At 40.7% G+C, this 24,788-nt stretch overlaps 2 protein-coding genes across 3 annotated transcripts; both read left to right on the plus strand.

Annotated features, from left to right (window-relative positions):
• The first annotated feature begins 6,852 nt into the window (after positions 1-6,852).
• Positions 6,853-7,783, plus strand: LOC123142016 (agamous-like MADS-box protein AGL80). The gene has a single exon (XM_044561051.1). The coding sequence runs from the start codon at positions 6,869-6,871 to the stop codon at positions 7,652-7,654; it is 786 nt and encodes a 261-aa protein (XP_044416986.1). The 5' UTR covers positions 6,853-6,868; the 3' UTR covers positions 7,655-7,783.
• Positions 7,784-8,185: 402 nt separating this feature from the next.
• On the plus strand, positions 8,186-15,807 carry LOC123145914 (uncharacterized). Of its 2 annotated transcripts, none has more exons than XM_044565430.1 (2): positions 8,186-11,422; positions 15,464-15,807. In XM_044565430.1, exon 1 carries the CDS (start codon positions 8,279-8,281, stop codon positions 9,563-9,565), a length of 1,287 nt encoding a protein of 428 aa, XP_044421365.1. In that variant the 5' UTR covers positions 8,186-8,278; the 3' UTR covers positions 9,566-11,422; positions 15,464-15,807. Both variants share the same exon structure in this region, with proteins under 2 accessions (XP_044421365.1, XP_044421366.1).
• The last annotated feature ends 8,981 nt before the right edge of the window (positions 15,808-24,788 follow it).

Genomic DNA, 24,788 nt, shown 5'->3' on the forward strand with positions numbered 1-24,788 from the left:
GCCCAGCAGGGGGGGTTTCTTTTTGTTTTGTTTTGTTTTTACTTTTTATTTATTTTACTTTTTCTGTTTTAGTTTTGCTTCCCTATTATTTTAGTTTTAGTAAAATATACACGTAGCATCTAAATTAGTATTTGAACTTAGTCCATAGTCACAAAAAGTATAGTCCTCAAATAAATTAGTTTGACATTTTATTAATTACAAAAGGTATTTAAATAATTGTTTTACTGCGTTTTATTCATCTTATAATATTTAAACATTTTATAAAGGTGTGGTTTCCCCATTATAATACTTGTTTGTTATCAGCTACGGCCCAGCAGGGGGTTTTTCTTTTGTTTGTTTTGTTTTTTACTTTTTATTTGTTTTACTTTTTCTGTTTTAGTTTTGGTTCCCTATTATTTTAGTTTTAGTAAAATATACACGTAGCATCTAAATTAGTATTTCAACGTAGTCCATAATCACACAAAGTCTAGTCCTCAAATAAATTAGTTTGACATTTTATTAATTACAAAAGGTATTGAAATAATTGTTTTTACTGGGTTTTATTCATCTTATAATATTTAAACATTTTATAAAGGTGTGGTTTCTCCACCATATTTAATTACCTATGCAATATTTGGTTCACTCCAAACATTTTAGTTTTAATATTTGAAAACTCTTATTGTTTGCTTGACTTTGAATTTGAATTTGAATCGGTTTTGAACTAACGCGAGATTAGCAACAGTAATCGAAGTGACGTGGCATCATTAGCAGAGAATTACTGTAGCTTAATTATCCGGGCGTCACAATTCTCCTCCACTACAAGAAATCTCGTCCCAAGATTTTAAGAGGTGGAGTAAGGGGAAAGATCAGGTTACGAAATTCTAACGATTCTTCTCAGTCTTAGTTGCTCTTCTCAAAGAGGTCGATCCATTTCATTGATTTCTTCATTTCTCCGCTTCAGGTCATCATGATGAAGTTGTCGTCCTTCCTTCAGGATTTTCACCGTACTTAACGAAAGGGTAAGAAGGGAAAAACTCTATTAGGACGGATTCTCACAAGATTGAGCATCAGACGGTTAACTCAGGGGAAGAAGCATAAGTATCTCTCGAATTGAAACTTAAGAAGATATCGAGAGCAAAGTAAGAGGCTACCATGAGAAGTTTCAAATGGATAGGCAATTGTTCGATGCCTAATCAGAAGGTGAAAGGGTTTCAGGGCAACGAGAATAAGTATTGCGTCTGATACCAGAATAGATCACTAGGAAGGTGCCCGTGAATTACATATGTAGCGAGGCTCGAGAAATAACTTTGGAGACAGGGATATACAGAAGAGTCAGGTTTTGATCCTGTGGAACTGTGGGTTATGGTCCCACCATGTGGGTTACAGCAAGAGGGGCAGCGACATCTTGCATGTTCATGGTAGCAAGGCATGTCAGGGAATAGCCTGTCGGTTATGTCGGCATCGACGCTGGTATCAAGGGTGAGGGACTAGGAGAACCATTTTCCTGCTCGTTCAACGAGGCAGACCAATAGGCAAGGTTCTCGTCCATCAGTGGATACTAGAATGTCATCAATAATAGTAACAGGGTCTTACTGATAGAGTTGTACACCGAGGTGTTTACATAAGAGTGAATTATTACTGCTTAGATCATATAGATCACAAGAAAGATTAAACAAAACAATGGAAAGGAAAAGGTGATCATTAGATTAAACAGAAAAATGGAAAGGAAAATGTGTTTAAACACATATTTCAGGGGTATATTCTTCCCAAGGGCAAGCAGAGCATGATATCCTTGACGGGATATAACGTAGAAAACCCTTTAGGAAAGGGGAGAGAAATTTCATGCCATTTCCCATACGACGGTGTTTGGATAATTGATGAAGAAATTTTGGCTTTGTGCTTCGAATGTTCTTATTGAAATTCGGAGTACCACAGACATGTTTCGAGATAGCATTGACATGGTCTTCAAGCAAAGGTCAGACTTCGGATACACGAAGGATCCATCAGGAACAACTTGTAGAATAATCCTTGCAATTTCCACATGGAAGAATGGATATCCTTTCTATAAAGGAAACTATAACAATAGGTCCTCCGGTCAGGTGTGCTAGGCATGGTATCACCTTACCGGGTCATGTAAAGACCAATGTTATAACTCTTGAAAATATGTTCCAACCATCAAATCTGACCGAGGTTCAGATCTGATTGGTGTATGGATATCTCAGACTCGGGATGCCTGAGAAGAAAAAAAGGTGCAACACAAATTGACGGGATGACATTGTAAGATTCTCGGGAAATGAGCTATGGAAGCGAGTTCCAAAACAAGAGTTCATCATTAATTCATGGAGAGAATGAGGGGGTGGCTGATGAACTCGGCGACAATTCATCAAGATTTCCAAAAGATGCATTTCCACAATTATGTGAACAAGGAGATAACATTTGTCAGAACAAATGGTATAATATAATGATGTATGTTCGAGGTAGACATCCATAGTTAAACATTGGTTGAAAGGTGCACTCGAAATATGGGCTGGGTTGCACGATCAACGTCAGAATGGCGATTTAGCAACCAGCACACTAAATTGGAGTTATTGTCCACTAACTCTGAAGCAATAGGGTTGCTAGAGATATTAAATTCTCACAATAGAGCTCACTCAACACGGGGACCAAGAAAAGAATGGTGATGGCAAGAAGAATCATTGTATCAAGAATTTCTTAAGAGGTTGTGAAACTCACACGACATCCTTGACAAAAAGGCAATAATACTTCAAGGTAGATCATAATACAAGCTGGATAGAAAGGAGCTCGAGGTACTACACAACACATGAACAAGTTTGTGTTGGAAGGAAGACAACAATGTTGTCGATGATAACACCAGTCATCGCGGGGCGAGGATGGGATTTCACATGATGAGTTCGATTGATATGCTGGGAGAGCTCAGAATGTTCATGATGATCACGACACATTTGTCGAGATGTTTCATGAAGATGTAATCAATCATTGACGACATCAATTAAAAGGACGGTGAAGCAAAAGGTTATTGGAACCACAAATAAGATGCAAGGTCAGGATCAATCTAGATGTTGAAGGTGAAACTGTATGACGAAGGAGCTCAACATAAGCTTACCTCATCGTCGAAAGTTGTGCTCTGGGAGTAAGGACCAGGTAGCACGGTTAAAATCCACACGATAATGATATAGCCTAGCAGGCTAGGAATGATTTGATCGAGTACAAATTCGTAAGCAATGGAGATCACCAAGAGTTTTTGAATCGTGGTGCAGACTCAATTTAGTTATCGGTGTTCTCGAGTTACTAATAACTTAGAACCCGGGGGAAAATTGGAATCGGCGAGAATAATAGTTCATGAAGAACTCATATGAAGTTATGTAGTTTCGTGATATTCTCAAGATACCAGAGCGTAAAACTCGAAGGTAGAGCAGAGTAGAGCTTGGGCAGGCATATTGATCTGCAGAAGGCAAGTACTTTAACTTGTCTGAGAAATGGAACCCAAGGAGAACAATCATGGTCGGAACCAAGGTTGCAAAGGACCAAACCCCAGATATAAGATGAACTTATACCAAGGAAATAATAATAAATTTTAAGAGAAGCTTTCATGGTAAGATCTACATCGTGTCCATAGGCATGAACACAAGGTTCAAGGTCGACTCCCACTTCTCCAATGCATAACCTTTCATTCACTTCTCGCGTTCCAAGAGGTTGTAGTGTTGAAAAATTATATGGCGAAACACTAGTAGAGTGTGACCCATAGAAGTTTTCGGGTTCACACAAATTAGGGGAAGGCATAGGTTCAACCCATCGGGGCATCGTGGAAATATATACCACAAGCTTCAATAGCAAATATCACCAGCTCGAAAGCAGAGCATGGTTGGTCAAATCAGCTAATAGGATTTACCAATGGCATTATGAATCAGGGAAAGAACTTCCGAGTGATTGAATATGCAGCACGTTGTCGGATAAAATCCAACAAAAGGATCTGGTGGTCCTAAAGGGATCTGATGTGAGCACCGGTACTCAACCAGAAGAAGAAAGAATGCAAGCAGATCAGATTATAGAAACAACTGACTAATTCAAAGCCCAAATGGAAAATTATTATGACTTCCAAATCAAGGGATCAGAAGCAAACACTCTGATTAAGGATGGATAAGTTGAGTAGGTTTAGGCTACAATCGACAACTATTTGATTGTTCGAGACTCAGCTCATGTTTAAAATGATGTCTGAGCCGGAAGGATGAATTCTAAGATTTGATTGAGGATTGCGGGCTTGCGCAACATGTTGAATCAAGGGACTCGACATGATAATGAAAAAGGATACTAATGAATATTGCTAGTCATATGGAATGCAAGCACACAAGTATTTGTAGAGCAATAGCAGGCAGAGGATTATCGGAAGATCAGATAGTACGTCAATGTATGTTGTGAATCATATGAACAACAGGGGAAGAACGGATACTCGGTAAGTGCGAGGAATTATCGTAGGGGGTATTCTTGTGGCAAGAACTGCAAGGCAGTAAGCTCAAAGGATTCTCAGAACCATGGAGAGTAGTTCGAGGCATCTTGTAATAACAAGATAAATGGGGTTGAATGTAAGAATGGCCAGTATATGCAGTTATCCATAAGGATATAACACTGGTAGGAAATTTTCCAGGGCGGTGGGCACAAGTCTCTCGGGAAAACATCGAATAGCATCTTTGAAATCTTGTCATGAAGCAGTCTATCATCTGGAATGAAGGGGCTCTCCGGCAGGAAGTGGTTACGAGATCCTAGAGTTAGAATTAGTAAAATCATTTAACCCGAATAGAAGAGAGATCAGTGTCCCAGAGTATAGACGAGGAATAAAAGATCCTAATACCACCCAATGGCGACGTGGGCTCGTAAGGCACACAGCCATGTTAGTAAAAGTTTTGCTATGTCTAGACTCGACTTTGGCCAAGGAGTGTGGAAGGGGATTCCTACGGGCAGTCGGCTCTGAGACCAACTTGTGATGCCCCTGATTCAATCGTGCACTAATCATACACGCAAACGTGTACGATCAAGATCATGGACTCACGGGAAGATATCACAACACAACTCTAAAAATAAATAAGGGTCGGGAAGGGTCAAGGGCAGCGGGGCTCGGGAAGGTAGACGGCGACGACGGCGTTGACGGAGACGGGGAGGCGGCCCGGCGAGTGGCCCTTCAGGCGGCGGTGGACGGCGACGGGCGGCCGCAGGGCATCGGGGGCAATGGGATCGGGGCCCATGCCGATCCAGATCGGTGAGGAGAACGGGATCGGGAGGGGGTGAGTGGTGCTCGTGGGGCTAGGGTTCGATGCCCCCAGGGGTAAAGGCCAGGGGCTGGGCCGGCCGGTTGTTGGCCTGGTGGCCAGCTGGGCTACGGCCCAGCAGAGGGGGTTTTCTTTTGTTTTGTTTTGTTTTTACTTTTTATTTATTTTACTTTCTCTGTTTTAGTTTTGTTTCCCTATTATTTTAGTTTTAGTAAAATATACACGTAGCATCTAAATTAGTATTTCAACTTAGTCCATAGTCACAAACTAGTCTTCGAATAAATTAGTTTGACATTTTATTAATTACAAAAGGTATTTAAATAATTGTTTTTACTGCATTTTATTCATCTTATAATATTTAAACATTTTATAAAGGTGTGGTTTCTCCACCATAATTACCTATGCAATATTTGGTTCACTCTGAACATTTTAGTTTTAATATTTGAAAACTTTTATTATTTGCTTGACTTTGAATTTGAATTTGAATCGGTTTCGAACTAACGCGAGATTAGCAACAGTAATCGAAGTGACGTGGCATAATTAACAGAGAATTACTGTAGCTTAATTATCCGGACGTCAGAGGAGGGATGGAGAGGGAAGAGAGATTCTTTTGTATGGAGTACGTAGTTGCGTTTGGTTGGGACTGGACCTTAGGATTGTGAGGTCAGGCAAAAGTAACCATTGGGGGTCACCACTTTGTCCCATAAGGGGTGCGTATTGTACCAATGACGGGTCAACTAGTGCAATTGACACGCTAGCGATAAAGGTATGGCTACCGGTGAACCCTATTTTGGCCCGTTGATGGTGAATTTTTTTTGTTACAAACAACGTTGATGGCTTTTCGGGTCGCCCGTTTATAGTGAGTACTTAGTGCTGACAGCAACAGCAACGGTATTCAACCCTGGATATGTGAAACCACATTCAATTCACATGTAGGAAAATTTGGCCAAACTTTACTCACACAATGTGCATAACCAATCGCTGTAATTGCATACCATATAACTTTGTAAATAATTCATTTCCATTCACCACCGCCTTCCTGGATAATATGCGTACACTCTTTATTGATATATTTTAGCATGCTTACGAATGAGCAAATGACCGATAGTACGATGTATTGAATAATCATCCAATTTTAGAACAAATTAACTGGAAAATTAAGTTGGCAATATATAGCTAAAACAAGCACATTGTGTTAATAAAGATGGATGGCCCTTTTGAGAGAAACCTTTCATTGCTTCTTTTTCTTGTCGGTTTATCTCCCTCGATGGGCGAGCATTCTTGTGTTAATGAGGAAAAAAAACAATCTGTGGTGTGATGATGCATTCATCAAGCTAGCTAGCTAGGCAGTAAAAATCTGTAAATGGACGCCAAAGTTACAGACAGGCACAATGAAGGCTGGGTTTGAGATGTGCTAGCTAGCTATTCCATCACGTTAACGAGCACTAAATCATGCGATCTCCTCCATATATGTCAGACTGTCACACTAATCTCCTACCATATCATGAAATTAAGAGCATCCCGATCCTCCACTATAAATCCACCCCTCCACCCTCGCCCAAATCAACAACTTTCCTTCCCTTCTCTTGCCTTATCCCTTGCCGGCAATGGCTCGCAAGAAGGTGACCCTCCAGTACATCGCCAACGACTCCACCCGGCGCGGCACCTTCAAGAAGCGCCTCAGGGGCCTGATGAAGAAGGCGGGCGAGCTGGCCATCCTCTGCGACGTCAAGACCTGCGTGCTCGTCTACGGCGAGGGCGAGCCGGCGCCGGAGGTCTTCCCCTCCCACGCCAAGGCGGCCGCCATCCTCACCCGGTTCCGGAGCATGCCGGAGCTGGGCCAGTGCAAGAACAAGATGAACCAGGCGGGCTTCCTCACCCAGCGCATCGACAAGCTCCGCGACCAGGTCGACAAGTCCCGCCGCGAGTGCCGCGACCGCGAGATCAAGGTCCTCCTGCACAGGGCCATGCTCGGCGCCCTCCCGGGCCTCGCCGGCCTCACCATCGAGGAGCTCACCAGCGTCGGATGGAAGGTGGATGTGCTCCTCAGGAGCATCGGCGAACGCATCGACAAAATCCATTCCCTTTCCATGCAGGCGCCGCCGCCAGCTGCATACCAGCTCACCACCGGCAGCAGCAGCATGGAGGATCACTTGGGGTCTCCGCCGTCTCTGTACCAGGTCCAGGCACCACCGCAGCAACAACAGCAGGAGGGCTGGCTTGACATGGTGCCCCGGCCCGGAGAAGATCTCGGCACCCAGCTGCTCTACGGTGGCTATACCACCGGTGGCCACGACGGCGCCAGCTTCTCCTCCTCCAGCGGCGATATGAATATGATGATGATGCAGCCCTTCGATCTGGGCTTTGGTTTGAGCCATTTCCCTCCCATGTAAGCTACGCTACCTACCTAGGATGGTGGTGAAGATCCTCTCATCTCCGGCCGCCCTGCATGGCATGGCCAGCAGCTTCCGTCGATCTCGGTCACGTTCTTATTTATTTTTGGTATTGCCGTATTGATCAAGATGCACAGGGGCATCGTTAAGATGAGACATTCAGTTCATATCCTGAAATTGTTATATGAGGTCGGTCGTCTATGTATATTTTATTCATCAGGTTCTTTGAGCCAAGTCATTTATAATTGTACTTTAGCCATTGAATTTTTTTTTTTTTGCGGGTGAGCCATTGAAATTGTTATTCAGATGATCTCTTCCATAGGCTCTTCGTTTGATCTATGTTGTTCAGTTGGTCGTAAATCGTAAGCTGCACCTCTTTTTTGGTGTCACAAATGTTTTGTCACATATATATACTCTCTTTTTTGAGGGAGTCAGACTTATAGTTATATACTTGCATAGTTTGTGTGTGTATTACGGCAGTCAACTAGCACAGCTGAGTTAACTGCCGTCTCTGGCTGCATCTCCTGAGCCCCGCCCGCCCGACCACGTCCACCACGGCGACTCCACGCCTCCCACGCGCCACCGCCGACGCCACCGTAGATCTCAACGCCCCCACCTCGCGGCATGCCTCCACGCCGACGAGAGCCACGAGCGGCGACCGCGGCTGCACCCCCTTCCCCTCCTCGGATACCCCCACATATCCTCGAATCCATCCCAGAGATGGTGAAACTAATATTGCCGGTTCCGCAGGGGATACTCATGGTGACCGGGGCCCGAGGGTGGGTGGAGCGGGCGACCAGGATCCGCGACGCCACCGCGGCGTGGATCCGGCGCGTCCAGGAATGGAAGACGGCAGATCAGGGCGACAGATCCGTGCGCGAGGTCCGCGGCGATGAGGTATGCGGAGAGTTTCTAGAGGAGAGCGGATCTGGAGCAGAGGATTCTAGCGAAGGTGATCTACGACGAGGCCACAATGGAGGAAAGGGCAAGGATGCCCGCCTTCCCGCACTCCCTGCCGGCTGCGTTTGTTCTGTGGGCGAGGGCGGAGGCAAAATCAGAGGAACCACGAAGGGCGCTGCGATGGGATTGCTTGCTGGGAGTGATGCCGTCTGGGGCGCCACTGCAGCTCTCATCCTCGCCGCCGGAGATCAGCCGTGTTTGAACACATCTCCGCTGGTGGATGCCCCCATTTCTTTCGCCAGAAATTTGAAGAATGCTGAAGATACTCTGCAGAGAGGTGCGGAGATTGAGAAATTGCAGAACAAGCGAGTTTCGTTCGACCCTGGAGGCTCATCACCAGATAGAGATGCTGACACTGATAATTACCTAATACATTCAAGACCTAGAGGCAGATTTTGGGCATTGGGCAAGGTAGATGAAGAGGACGAGGGGCTATTTGCAGATGAAGCTGAACAGCGCAGCCCGTACTTGGCAACATTTGCAGATGCACTGGCTTGTGCTAAGAAGATGAAGTCTGGTAGAGATAAACAAAAGAAGAGAAATAGTGGGGGAGAATCTGATTCCAAAACTCGGAGAGATAAGATAGAGAGGAGCATCTTGACAAACAAATCTGTAAGTATATCTTCTCACCAACATTCTGTTAGAACACCTTCTATTCGGGGTGGTTTGATGCAGACTGAGAGATGGTATCAGATCATTGGCAGGGAAAAAATCGATGTGGGCAATGACTCTGAACCTAACTGGGTGCAGATGGGGCATGGAAAGAAGAGGGGGATTAAATCAGCGTTTTCTCTGATTGATGCCCCTCTTGCAACACGATCGCCAGCACGTCAGGAAGGGGAAACAGGGGATGATTTGGAATTCAGAGGGAAAAACTTTATTTCCATTCGCACTATAAAGAAAACTGGGCCGGTTTGGAAGGGAACAGGCCAAGAAAGTGGAAAAGCCTAGTGGCCCATGAAAAGGAAGGGACATATACACCCAGACCACAACCTGGGTGTTAATCCTGATCTATTCCTACGCCCTAGGGTTTCTCACCTGTGGTGCGATCCTCCCCCCGCCGCCGCAAACCAGAGCAGCGCACCTCCTACCGCAACCATGGCGGATCGTTTCGACTTGGAGAGAGGTGGGGGTGGAAGAGAGGTTGATAGGGGTAACAATTGGAGATCGGGAAGTGGTTATGGAAGGGATGCTCAATTTGATCGCCATGATCAAGGGTTTCAAGCTCGTCCTCGCCCTCCCTTCAGGAATTTCCCAGGCAATCAATTTCAGAGAGATGGATACAATAACTGGAATCATGAAGGGGGTGGCAGCTGGGACTCGCGTCAGTTTCATCATAGACCGCCACGGCAGTTCAATTTGCCGCCTGCTGCCAGTAAGTATCAGCTGAAGAACTCCACAGTGGCTAGCGGTGGAGGAGCTACAGGGAGTGAAATTCAGACATCAAAAACTGTGTCTACAAGTGCAGTGCAGACTGGCGATCCGAGAGGGGCAGGTGGATCTGACAACAAAAACCCTGGATCAGAAAAGATCATCTGCCACAAGTGTGGGGAGAAAGGGCATAACTCCAAGGGATGTGAAGCGAAGGTCAAGTGCTCTATCTGTACCAAAGATACACATGTTGCAGAGTTCTGTGCCTGGCTACGTCAAAAAAAGCCGGTAGCTTCTCTGGTGGGTTTTGGTGGCGAAGGATTGGGCATATTTGTGGCTGAGCATGCAAAAGATTTGGTTGGGAATAATAAGAATGATGTTGTTGCTTTAGTGAGGCTGAGAGAAGGATGTGATTTGGACATTGAACCAGAGGTCCTAATCAAGAGTCTGGCGAAAACATACCCTTGGCAATGGGAATGGAAAGCGAAGAAGGTATCGGATGGAGTCTTTCTTGTCAATTTCCCTTCTGCAACAAGAATCAACGAAGTTGCCATCTACGACTGGGTTCCGCTGAAAGGAGGTAACATCTTGGTTAATATGAGGATTTGGAATGACGATGCTATGGCTGTGGGAAAACTTCAGTGGTGTGGGTCAGAGCCAAAGGTGTTCCAAAAACAATGAAGAACTACCATGGGCTGTGTGAGATTGGATCAATGATCGGCTACACACAGGCAGTTGATATGGACTTAGTTAACAAAAGTGGGCTAGTGAGAATAAAAGTTGTTGTTGTGGATCACAACAAAATCCCCAGATGAACCAAACTGACCACACCTAATCTCATGGTGTATAGGATTTTCTATGAGGTGGAGGAGGTTGTGGATGAAGGATGGGCCAAAAATGAAGATGAACTGTCGCAGGGATACGAGGACTGGATGGATTTTCAGCTTGAAGAGAAGGAAAGTAGAGACCCTAAAAAAGCTAAAATTGATGATGTTGACACTGTAGTCATTCATGCAAGTACAAGAACCAAGATGGCAATGGAGGATAGGGATGCTCATGTGAAGGAACAGGAAGAAAAAGACAAACTAATGTATTACAAAAATCAAGACAATGAAAAAATGAGGAAGAAAGATGAGGAAACTGGGTCTACTTCAGTCAATGGTGGTGATGTTGGTGAGGCTGGGAAGGAGATACACGATAAAACAAATGATGATGAATTAGGAGAGGAATTGGAAACATCCAAATCTGTTAGCCTGGGCACAAAGCTTGGGATAAATGGTCAGGAAGATGAGGGAATGGTTAATAACAACAACTCTGAAGGAAATCAAGGCTTACCCAGATACAATGGAAGAATTGCTTCGAAAAACATGGATGACATTCCTATATTAGACAGGACCATGACTTTGGCAAGAGCCAAAAATCTGGCCTTATCTGAAGGTATGCCTGAAATCCCTGATAATGTTTATCTTGAAAATGTTGAACTTATTGATGTGGCAAAATTGATAGGAGTAGATTTGGGGGTAACTTTAGATATGGTTGAACATAACTTAAACTTAATTCAAAGTTTAGAACATGCTAGGAAGGAGATTTATTTTGCTAGTTCTAGAGAGAAAGTAGAAACTCATGAAGAGGAGTACGTTTTGGAATCTGAAGATGTTAATAGCATTCTTCAGGAGCTGCTGCAATTAAGTAAAGAGGAAGATGACAATCAAGTGGATATGCGAATAGAAAGTGTGTTAGGAGGGATAAGGGAGGGGATTGGAGCAAACAGTACTAACTTTGAGGCTGTTGCAGTTCAAACCCCTATCAAAACTGTGTTGAGAAGGAGGAAAACAGGGAAATCTAAAATTTCCTGATTAAACCTTCTTTACATCACAGTACACTATCTTTTTGAGTGTGTGTTATTGATTTTCCATGGGAGTGATCTGTTCATATATTGTGCTACTAAAAAAGAGCCACAGATAGAGGAAAAAGTAAAAACAAATATAGTAAGAGGAGAGGTCTGATTTGGAATTGTAGAGGTATTGGTGATAAGAACAAGAAAGACTTTATTAAAACATAGATTGTCAGGAATAATCTTGATTTTGTGGGCATTCCGGAAACAATGAAAACTGAATTCATCATGCTGGATTTGTTGAACCTTAGTGCCCAAGAAGATTTTGATTGGGAATATTCTCCATCCAGAGGGAGATCTGGTGGAATTTTGGTGGGGATTAATAAATCTACCTTAATTAAAGATGAGGTGGAATTTGGGGATTATTTTATCAGAATGAAAGTGAGCAATATAAGTGATGGTTTCTGCTGGAATCAGGTAGTAGTCTATGGAGATGCTCAGATTTCTGGCAAACCAAAATTCTTAGTGGAATTAGTGCATATTTTCAAGAGATCAAAAAATCCCTTGCTAGTTGCGGGAGATTTTAACTTAACTAGAAAAGAAAGTGACAAGAATAAGCCTGGAGGATGCTTTTTAATTCTGTTATTTTTTGGGGGGAAATGATGGAGTTACCTATGGTGGGAGAAAATTCACCTGGTCCAACAATCATGAGGACCCCACTTATGCACTGTTGGACAGGGTCTTGATATCTCCCCCATGCGAAGAAAAATTCCCTTTGGTACATATTGAAGACCTGCCTAGGGAACTTTCTGATCATACTCCTTTAATTATTAAAACTGGGAGATGCCTCTGAAAAACTACATTTTTAAATTTGAAAATTGTTGGTTTCAGAGACCAGACCTAGATGGGATAGTTGAGAGGATATGGAAGAAAAATTACCCTGGGAAATCTGCCCTTGATAGATTCCATAATAAGATGAAAAATATGAGAAAGATTTTGAAGGGATGGAATTTGAACTTTGAAGCAAGCTTAAGGAAACATAAGAAGATGTTGGCTGGAGATATTGACAGGCTTGATAAAAAAGAAGAAGATGGAGCTTTGATCGAACTAGAGAGGGAATATAAAAAATATGCCATACTAATCTGAAAAAAATCCTTAAAAAGGAAGAATTGAAATGGATGCAAAGATCTCATGATACTGAATTATTTGAGGGAAACTCAAATACCAGATACTATCATGTTAAGGCGAATGATAGATATAGGAAAAGCAGAATAGTTAAACTGATGCAAGATGAAGGGGTGATTGAAGGGCAAGAGAATCTAAAAACTTATATTACTAAGTTTTATAAAAATCTTTTTAGTGACCTTGAGATTGAAACTCTTACAATGGACTCTAGTGGTGTGGAAACACTCACTGAGGGAGGAAGAGAATTCCTCGTCAGGAAGTTTACTATGGAGGAGATGAAAAACGCAGTTTTCGGTATGGAAAAAAACAAAGCTGCGGGTCCGGATGGCTTTAACATTGAATTCTACCAACACTATTGGGACTTAGTCAAGAATGATTTATTTGCTATGCTTGAGGAATTTTATGAACATGATTTAGACCTAGACAGGCTGAATTATGGAGTAATCTCCCTCATTCCAAAAGGGAGTGATGCGGACAGAATCCAGAAATATAGGTCGATATGCTTGTTGAATGTGATTTTTAAAATTTTCACTAAGATTTTAGTTAATAGACTTATAATGGTGATATCTGGGGTGATTAGGGCATCTCAAACTGCTTTCATTAAGGGGAGGTATATTTTGGAAGGGGTGCTGGTGTTGCACGAAACCTTGAACTATATGCACAAAGCCAAAAAGTCAGGGGTTCTCTTTAAAATTGATTTTGAGAAGGCCTTTGATAAAGTTAAATGGCCTTTTCTTTTTCATGCAAGATGAAAAAATTCCCTGAAAAAATGATTGATTGGATAATGAAGACAGTGACTGGGGGAAGAGTATCAGTTAAGGTGAATGGAGAGGTGGGTCCTTATTTTAAAACTTACCAAGGTCTAAGACTGGGAGACTCAATGTCTCCCCTGCTTTTTGACCTCGTAGTTGATATATTAGCAATTTTATTTGATAGAGCTGTGGATAACAATATAATTAAGGGACTTGCTAAAAATCACAAGGAAAATGATGTGTCCATCCTGCAATATGCGGATGACACTATCATATTATTCCAGGATGATTTAAAACAAGCAAAAAATGTTAAGAGAATTCTGAACATGTTTGAGATTATGTCCGGGTTGAAAATTAATTTTCATAAGAGTGAATGATTGGGATTGGGATGAATGAGGACAGAGTAAAAAATTTGAAGAATTCCTAACATGCAAGAAAGGTGTTCTACCTTTCAAATATCTCGGAATAACAATAGATGAAAAAGGCTGAAGGGGAGTGATTGGAACCCATCCATTAATAAAATGGACAAGAAAATGGGGACCTGGTTAGGCAGATTATTGAATATCTCGGGCAGAACCACTCTGATAAATTCCTCCCTGACCAGTCTGGTGCTTTTTATGCTCTCCTTTTATGAAGTTCCATAAGGAGTTAAGATAAAATTTGTGGGGAGAATTTTCTATGGTGTGGGGAGAAAAACAAGCATAAATATCATTTGGTGGCATGGGATAAAATTTGTAGACCTAAAAACCTAGGAGGTCTGGTGATTTTAGATTTAGAAATAATGAACATTGCCTTGCTTTCGAAGTTGCTTTGGAAACTTTTCAATGAAAAAGGTTTGTGGCAAAGGATTTTGTGGGAGAAGTATATTGAGAAAAACACCTTTGGGGGAGTTCAAAAAAACAAGGGGATTCGCACTTCTGGCAAGGAGTGTTGAATTGTAAAGAACTGTTTTTATCCTGTTGTAGATTCATAGTGGGGAATGGAGAGAGAACTAGGTTCTGGGAAGATAACTGGTTAGGACCTAGTAGTCTGGCAGTAACCTTCCCAGACTTGTATAACATCTCTCTTGATCACAATGTTACTGTCTCGACTGTTTTCTCATCTGGACTCAACGAATTAAAATTTCGTAGAGTGTTGACTGGGGAAAAAGCAATACAATGGCAGGAGCTTTTGGATGTGTGTAGGGAGATTATTTTAAAAAATAGGATGATAAACTCTCCTGGATACCTGCTATATCAGGAGAGTTCAGTAGTGTTAAATCCTTTTACTCGGTGTTGCAAGTTGGTGATAAATGTCCAAAAAGGTTCTTATGGAAAGTTAAAATACCACCTAGAATAAAAACCTTCGTTTGGTTAGTTGCTAAATAAAGTATACTAACCAGAGATGTTCTGTTATATAGAGGAGGAAAATGTGAGAAATGGTGCTTGTTCTGTGGAAACGAGGAAACCATTGATCACCTTTTCTTCGAATGCTCTCTGGCCAGATACATGTGGAGTGTAGTGGGTCATATCACTGGAATTCACTTGCACTTGGCTGGGAGGTTTTGGTTCGGAAAAAAAGAAAATTATTTTCGTGGGTGTGGCAGCTTTAGTTTGGAGTATTTGGAAAACAAGGAATCTAGCTTGTTTCCAACATATATGGCCTGCTGATCCTAGTGTAGTGATGTTCAAGATGGCACATTGGATCAATGACTGGAGTGTTTTGCAGGTGAAGGAGGAAAAAAAGGCGGAGCTACAACAGGGCGCAAAGTTGCTGGAACGAGTCGCCAGTGAGATCTTCCAAGCGCGAAAAGGGTGGGCATCGTGGATTCCAAGGATGTGGAATTTGCTGAAGAGGAATCATTATCTTGTGATGTCTGAGATATGATGATATGTGTTTAGTACTCACTGGTCGTTTTCATCTCTACTAGTGTGTGTCCTGAGAGAGCAAACTAGTGAGATCGTTTTCTTCGGAGAATTGCTTTCGGTCTTAGGTGGAAAGGATACTGTCTCTAGGGGTGTGTTTGGGCTGTAATGAATGACTTATGGTTGCGTTAATGAAATCGGTGGCCATCCCTTTTATCAAAAAAAAAACTAGCACAGCTACGTGCCTGATGGTTACTTGGGTGCCTTGAATTTCCTGCTGTTTTTTTTTTGTGTCCAGAATTTTACCTTTTTTAGATGAGTATTAACTAGTTGAAAATGTACTCCTGGAGCAAAGGTAAATATGCTGGATGGTTCATCTTTGCCTGGATAATTAATGATTTGCGACTTAATTACATGGAGAAAGCTGTTCTAGTTAACTGCTTTTTTCTTAAGAAATACCAAGCTTTATTACTCAAAGTTTACCACAAGCTGGATACAAATAGGATCATGGGGTTGGCTTAACCAAACATGGCACCCCTGATTTAAAGACTGAGAAGACTTGGCAAGTAAATGGGCTTCGGTATGCTAATTAACTGTTGTAATACAAATTATACTACTAGTAGAATCCATAGTTGCCTCAAGAAAAAAAGTAGAATAGAATCTATAATAAGACGATTAACGCAAGGACAGCTTTACGAGCATGCACCAGAGACACTTTCATCACTTACATCCACGTCAAAAGGGCCTGGCGCTGATCAAGCTCAAAGTTGCGGGTGATTAATTTCTCGAGGATGTTGGGCCGATATAAAGCCCGATACGCTGGGGCGCACACGGCTCCATGTACGCTCTGTCCTAAAAAAGAGCTCCATGTAGGCTCTCAAGTCCCGGTTCTGCTGTAGTTGAGTAAACAATACCCCCCGCATTGCAGCGGGATGATAGTGTAAAAAATAATTTAAAAGAGAGGGGCACACCATAAGGAGAAAAATATTAAGAAAATAAAAATAAGAAATGTTTTGCAGCAGAAGATGGCTTATATGTAACTATGAAATAGATTAGTGAGGATGACTCTCCCCCGCGGGTTGCCGCGGTAACTTTGTTAAAAATGCGTAGTTGAAAAAACTAACTAAATCTAATGAAAAGAAAGTATAAGCTTAAAAAACAATAAAAGAAAGTGTCTAAAAATAGAATAAAAACTTTTGAATTACAGTTAAAAATGTCATTTGAAACAAAAATGTGAAGTATGACTACAATAAATATATGATGTGGCAGCATTACATGCATAGACTAATGCAAAAATAATTATAATTTGTAAGTTAAATGCATGACTCGTTTATGTGGCAGATTTTATATGACTTAGTGGGAGAGAAGACTTAAATACATTGCTTGATGGGATATTGAGATGGTCACTTTGCATGTTGAGAGAATTGGAACCAGCTTCTTAAGAATATGTTTATAACTTTGATTGGTGAGAAGGTTAGCACCGGGTGGCAGGGCCGGTTAGCAATCACAAATCTTGATATTGATATATGCAATCATACTTCATAGTCATCTAGGATGACCAACGACACGCTGTGGGTTACTTTTTTTTGCTTACCATGAAACCAATTTTGTGAAAATCAAGAAAGATAGGACGTGTGAAGAATCACTTTTAAAATTAGCTTTTTTCTTCGCATGAAATCAGATTTGTGAAGAATCACTTTTAAAGAGAAGGCAGGACGTGTGAAGAAAGACTTCAAAAAAAATACATGACAACACCACCGTGGGTTGCTTTTTTATTCGACTGAAATCAAATTTGTGAAGCCATTGTGGGTTGCTTTTTTCTTCGACTGAAATCAAATTTGACAAGACTCATTTTTTAAAAACATAGGACAAGATGGGATACAATCATCTTTTATGCGGTCATCACCTAATTTTTTGTTAGGGAGCAATTCTTCTTGGCACATTCATTAATTAAGAGAGTTTACAAATTAACAAGCCCAAAGGTGGAAATATAAAAAGCCAAATCTACCGACAAAATATTACTTAAAATTGGCACCTACTGTGACCCAAATTCTAGACTCAATATGGAAGCACGCTTTTTTCATTTGATAGAAATAAGACTTGTGAAGAAACGTTTAGAGAAAATAGGACAACACTGATGTGACAAGATGGGAGTGTCATCTTTTATGCGGTCAACATCGCCTAAACTTTTTTTGAAAAGGCAAATGTATAGGACATGGATGAGCAACGAGTCAGTTTGGTTCAAACAGAGCATAAATCTGAAACAATGCAGAGCATGCAGGAGTTAAGCGGTTTATAATTGCATAGAATCAATTAAAGAGCAAGAGGTTACTACCTTTTATAATTGCATCACTCAACTGCAGACGATGCATCTGCAACACTGCACCGTCCGCCCCCTCATCCAACTTCGCCATGATCTCACCACCCTTATTGCGTCTTCCCAAGGCCGGTCCAAACATATTTTGGGCCCCAGGGCGAAATCAAAAATACATATATTTCTATTCTAAAGTTTCATATTTGTCTAAACATAATATTTCATTAGACTACAACGTAGATGGGTAGGATGTTCTGCAGTTAGTTGGCATAGATAATCACACAACAACATTGCTAAATATTAATTATTGTATTCTTTGCTATATGTTTGTAACGTACATCAACAAAAAAATGTGCTAAGTTTAAGTTATTTATCTTACCAAAATTTTATTTTGATTCATATTTTAACGATTTGCATAAATTATATAGTGTGTATATATGCATCTATATATTTATATATATATGTGGGTGTGTGCATCCATGTTTATTTTATTATCGTTAAATATCATGATAAAGCTTCGTAAAGCATATTGTCTAAAAAAACTTAAAAGTGGTTTCTATTGTATTATTACGTAAGTATATCTATAGAAATTTATAGAGTATAAATTGAGTAATTGGCAACTCAATCTTTCAAATTAAGTTCAGTAATATATAAATTTACAATATTTGTGTGCTCTTCACTTGATTCTTGATAGTGAAGTAGCATCGCTTATAGTACACTTGTGCAAAGATAAAAATGACGTCAATTTAATTTCAGTGCACTGGTTTGATTATTTGATATGCACTTATGTAATGTGTTTGGATTTATCTAGTGTAGCTATCAGTATTTCAAATCAAAAGTTGTGCATGAAATTGCACATGTAAATCTACTTAAGATAGCATTCATTACAAAGAGCCTAACTAAACTTAATGTAACTTGTGGTCTGTTTATACGTGGTACATGCTATTGGTTTGCAGTGTGGACTTTGCTCATCCAAATTAAGAAAAAAAATCCCAATATATTCTATGATATTTTGACCTAATGGGTGATATTATGGTGGGCAGTAGTCTAACTTAGTGTTTGGGGCCCTCATCCTCTTAGGGTCACCCTGTTTCCCGGCCTATGGGGCATCCCTGCTTCTTTCCTAAACCCTCCACCACATGAACTCGTCACCCTTGCCGCTAGCGACCGAGACATGGTGCACGATCATCACCTAGGCTGCATGGATCGCCTATGATGTCCTAGTGATGATCACCTCCCTGTGTAATATGCATCACATATAGTTATATTACAAACATTAGTATCTGTGCATTGGTTCACAAACTGAAATCACGCATATATCCTTTCCGACACACGCAAAGAAGAGGAGCTAAGCAATAGCAAAACGCCACCTATCACTAGTCCCGGGTATGAATTATCCCTTCGCTAAAATCGTGATCCGGGCACCGCTAACTTGAACTCCAAAAATCTTGCCATAATCAGGCAAAATATCCAATGCCATACATACATATGCTTAAGTTTGAGAAGAAGAGGAAAGCCAAAAGAAGGCCTCAATGGCAATTAAACTATCTAGGACCCAGATTAATTAATGGTAGTGACTCAACAAGAATTGGCTGCCTCGCTATAATGGCTATAATCTCTATAGGTGCTGCTCAACTCTTATGGACTATCTAAAAAACAAGAAACATATCTTGTTTTCAAAGTGTACTTCTTAATGACCCCACTAATGTTCTATTCTCTTATGTTATCTACTGGATTCGTGGACTTCTCCACAGAAAAGAGGGGTGCAAAAAATGTTGCTCGTGGTGTCTAGAATACCCGCTCGAGTGACGAGTGAAATTTTCAAGAGAGAGCATGGTTGGGGGCCTACGGTCAAAAGGATACGTGCCTACCAGTGAAGTAATTTTGGGTTTTGCTACATGGTTTTGCTGTTTTCTCTTTCCATGCTCTGTAATACTCCCTCCGTTCGGAATTACTTGTCGCAGAAATGGACAAAAAATTTGCACAAGTGAGGATCGGGGTTAGGCTCTTTGTAATGAACGTTATGTTAAGTATATTTATATATCTACAATTTCATGCACAACCTTTGATTTGAAAGACCGGTAGCTTATACTAGATAAATCCAAAAACATTACATAAGTGCATATCAAATAATCAAATCAGTCCACAGAAATTGAACTGGCATTATTTTTATCTTTGCATAAGTGATTACTATAAGTGATGCTACTTCACTATCAAGAATCAAGTAAAGAGCACACACATATTGTCAACTTATTACTAAACTTAATTTGCAAGATTCAGTTGTCAACTACTCAATTTATAATCTATAAATTTCCACAAATATACTTACCTAATAATACACTAGAAACCACTTTAATGTTTTGTGTTAGACAATAAGCTTTATGAAGCTCGATGATGATATTTAACGATATTAAAATAAACATGTATGCACACACCCACACACATATATAATATACACACTCTATAATTTATGCAAATCAATAAAATATGAATGAAAATAAACTTTTGTTAAGATAAGTAACTTAAATTTAGCATAATTGTTTTGTTGATGTACATTACAATTGTATTACAAAGAATACAATAATTAATATTTAACAATGTTGTTGTATGATTAACTATGGCAACTAAGTGCCGACATCATACTCATTTAGCTTGTATTATGATGAAATAATATGTTTAGACGAATATAAAAGTTTAGTATAAAAATATATGTATTTTTTATTTTGCCTCAGAGCCCAAAGTATGTTTGGACCAACCATATCGTTTCTTTTTTTTCTTTACCTTTTTATTAAACTAGATGACACCATTCCGCCGATGGCGCAAAGCACGAGAGCAAGCCAAGTATTCAAACGGTGCATATAAAATATTCAGACACAGATTGAAACAGATGGAAATAAATACCTGCTGCTGGTAGATAGATACTTAGTGATGATACATAGTGTTTTAAGAAGCTTATGATCGATTATTTACAATGTTATTAGCAAGGAAAATAGATATCCAGGGATACATCATATAGGCGATTGTGGTTATGAAGTGATGAACATTAGATAGAGTCATCGTTGCATGTTCCATCAATATTGAAAATGACTTTGTCGTCAAGGCAACTCTTCATAATGGTTGTCATTGGTGGCTGTCATTGCCCAGATCAAAAATTCCTTCGATACCATCATCTAGGCTCCAATAATACTTGTTTGTCTGTTGGAAATCATACTCTGATTGTGTGGTTGTATCACTAAGACGATCAGCAACATATGTTATTTGTGACAAAATATGATTCAGATTTTTGTCTTTGGATGTTGATTGATCCTGCTGTGAAGTTGGTATCTATTATACGGTAAATTTCCTTTGCTGCCATGCGATCTCCACTAAGACTAATGCACCAGTTGTTGCTAAAATAGTCTTATCATTCCGTCTTTTTCATGCTCCAGAGACTTATATTTTTGCTGAACCAGCTGTAGTTTTTCATAGTTGAGGTCATGCAGAACCTTGATGAGCCTTCCGTGCATTTGAGAGCTTTAGTTGCTAGACAATCTTCAGCTTATTCAAGTTTACCATACACATGGGTGGATATTGATTTCCTTGGAAGCCTGTTGTCCAGTTGATGCTTACATCCATAGAAGTGAATGGTTGCATGAAGATCAACCGGCTTTCTCTTTTGTGTTGAGTACATTGCGTTTGGAAGGCCAAGTTGATGCATCATAGCGTCCAGAAGTACTTTTGTTGGGATCGTTAGTTTCTCCATCGCAGCTAGTCGATGACAAGGAAGAAGATACTGCGAGTAAGTGCAGTCTATAATTCTATATGTGTATTAATCTGTAGCAAGACATACAGCGATCATAGTAACCAATTGATGTATGTTGTGTAGTTATTTGTAAAGAGAACAGCAAAGCTTGAACCTGCTTGTTGTGCTTATTACGCGGTGTCAGCAGAAAATAAATTTGGTTCTCTTGTTCTTGCTGCTATAGTATTTACCATATCTGGTTATGCAAGTAAATCCAAGTTAAAATCGTTCTTTCCTCTGATTCTGACCGAATACTACCACCTATCTATCATTTCTTTTGTGTATGTGGTGTGTAAAGCAAGTTGAAATTGGCAGGATGAATCAAACAGTATATTGATGTGCTTTTGTTTAAGAAGTAAAATGTTGTTATCTTTGTCCTTACCTCTAGAAAGGACATTGTCATAGAGTGGAAATAGTTCCCGTTGCGCCCATGACACAAAAAGCGAGAGCGAGCCAAGCATTCAAACATGCAAGTGAGTGATTTGGAACCAATTTAATAGATACTTAGGTACACGGCGAATAGTTGCTTGTTTGGTGTGATGTAGGAAATACACAGTGGTAGTTATTGTGTGAATAGAATATGTTTGTAAAAATAGTGAGAAATGGATGAATGGGTTACCTTCTGAAAGGTCATGGAAGAGAAGGTACGACACCTCTATCCTCCTATTACTCCAAGCTACCAAGATATGGGTACCATATGAAAAAGCAACATCCTCGCACAAAAATAGGTGAAATAGTTTCTTGCAACAATTCATAACATGCATTGCAGTTTCACCTACACAAATAAAAGAACTATGTGAGCTTCAAAACAACACACATAGATATATGTGGTCAAAAAGCTCTATGATATTTGATGCGAGATAAAAAATGGCAGCAAATAATGAACTTTAGAAGAAGAAACTAAAGTGATGGATTAAAACAGGTTAATGTTTTAATCAAACACTACCATGGCATTTGGACTATATTATTCCTTATTTTAAGTAGACAGAAGAACTAATAGGGGACGAATCACTTGCTCATAAAAAGTCGTAAAGATTGATGTAATATTGTTCAGTTAACAGAAAATACCAATCCATCTTAGTAGATAATTATGGGAAGTGGTTGGAAAGTGGAACTTAAATCCTTATATTCTAATAACACATCCTGCAACAGATGTAGAAATCAACTCTTGTGAGACGTTAATACAAACTTGAGTTAATGCAAAGAGTGTAACCCAAGGTAGTGAGAAGGAAGTGATTACCATCCAATCACTCTATTTAGACTATATACCATTTGAAGACCAAAATTTTGCTTCATGTACCTTTGTGCTACTGTTGGATATTTCTCCAGCAAGAATGCAAAATAGCTGGTGGGCCTCAAGGATCAACCATTCCATGAAAAATCACCAAATAAGCCACTGGAGACAAAATGTTGCTCAAGAAATCTTCCAGCTAGCCACTCGCTTCAATGAAACACGAAAGGAAAAGGATGATAAGACGCTGCTTCCACAAGTTAACTGCACCCAAAGGCACCAATAGAACTGATACATGCAGTTTAGTCACTAATTTAAGCATATATGAGACACCAGCCGATCGAAAGAACAACCTATATGCAGGCAGACTAACAAAATGGTAAAGAAGTTCTTCGTCGGCGAACCACTCGCCACTCAACTTGGTAACATTCCTGACCAAAATCGAGACACATAGGGTGTGTTTGGTTTCAGTCATGGAATGTAACGTCACAGGTCCGACCCATCCCTGGGTCGCGTTCTCGTGTTTGGATCGAAAATGAACTAGAACCGACTCGTTCCCACAAAGAGAATATTCGGCCCAGATCTGTCACGCGCTCATTCCTTCGAATTGGTGGAACGACGTGGAACGCCTCGTCGCTCTCCTATCGCATCTCGCCTCTCCCGCAGGAGATGCTCGCCTCACCCTCGCTCGATCTAAGCTGCCGCTGCTGCTGTCCCTCGGTTCGCTCCGACGCTGCTCCTGTTGCTCGATCCATGCTGTCGGCTTCTCCTCTCGCTTGATCCGTGCAGCCGCTCTCCTCTCGCTCGATTTGCGCCACCGGATGTGCCTCTCCCTCGTCTCCTCCTCTCCTAACTGCCACGAGCTATTGGGGAACCTGCTTGGTCTAGCTTGCGACGGCAAGGACACGCGGCACCACCAGCCCAGATGAACCAGGTCGCATCTGCTCTTCCGCCCACCATCTTTCTCCATGCAAGTGTTGGTAGTTCTTGGCCGCGTGGTGACCAACAACAATCAGCAGCAAGCAGGCGTATCAAGATCCTTCCACCCACAAGTAGTTACCGACAGGACTTTGTTGTGTTATGCATGTCATCCACAAATGAATCAATGTATTTACAATTCCTTTTTCTGGTTATTTACCAGATGAATTTTTATTTTGACTTAGTACTCCAATCTGTCAAGTTTGTCATGGGCTTGTTTGTTGCATGACCAAACATTAGTTTAATTTCTAAAAAGGATTGGAGGTTCAACTGATAGATTTTGGCATATATTTTCATGGCCTACTATGTATTAGAATTATAAATGTAAAAAGATATATGTGATAGGTAATCTCATCATTCCTGTGTCAAAAGGTGATTTAAATCAAATTCATCATATTTGGTCTCTCTAACCACACATCAAAATGGAACCATTCCGTTATACCAAATTGCTCTACCAAACACACGAACGGAACCGACCCATTCTAGTGGAACGGAATGTCATGGAACCATGACATTCCATTCCACTTCGTTCCCGAACCAAACACACCATAATAACCCTTTTGTAATGCAACAGTATTCCAACCAAGCAACAATTAAAAATACAACCTTATATGAATGCAACATAGTTTACATTATGAATTGTTGTACAAATTATGTGCATCAAATCATGTAAATCTTAGATATGTGTTTAGCATGGAAGATATTGAAAATCCTTGGTCATGACATTCACAGGAAAGGCATGCCTCTCAAAATTGTATTTATCTCTAATTTAAGTTTCGAGCTCTGGCACATCTACAAATCTCTGCTTTCCTCTGTGAAGGGTCTATCTGTTTACTTTTATGTTATTTACTTTTATTGTTGAGTCATCACCTTCTCAATTAAAG

The sequence above is a fragment of the Triticum aestivum genome, chromosome 6D (genome assembly GCF_018294505.1).
Source record: "Triticum aestivum cultivar Chinese Spring chromosome 6D, IWGSC CS RefSeq v2.1, whole genome shotgun sequence".
Taxonomy (NCBI): Eukaryota; Viridiplantae; Streptophyta; class Magnoliopsida; order Poales; family Poaceae; genus Triticum; species Triticum aestivum.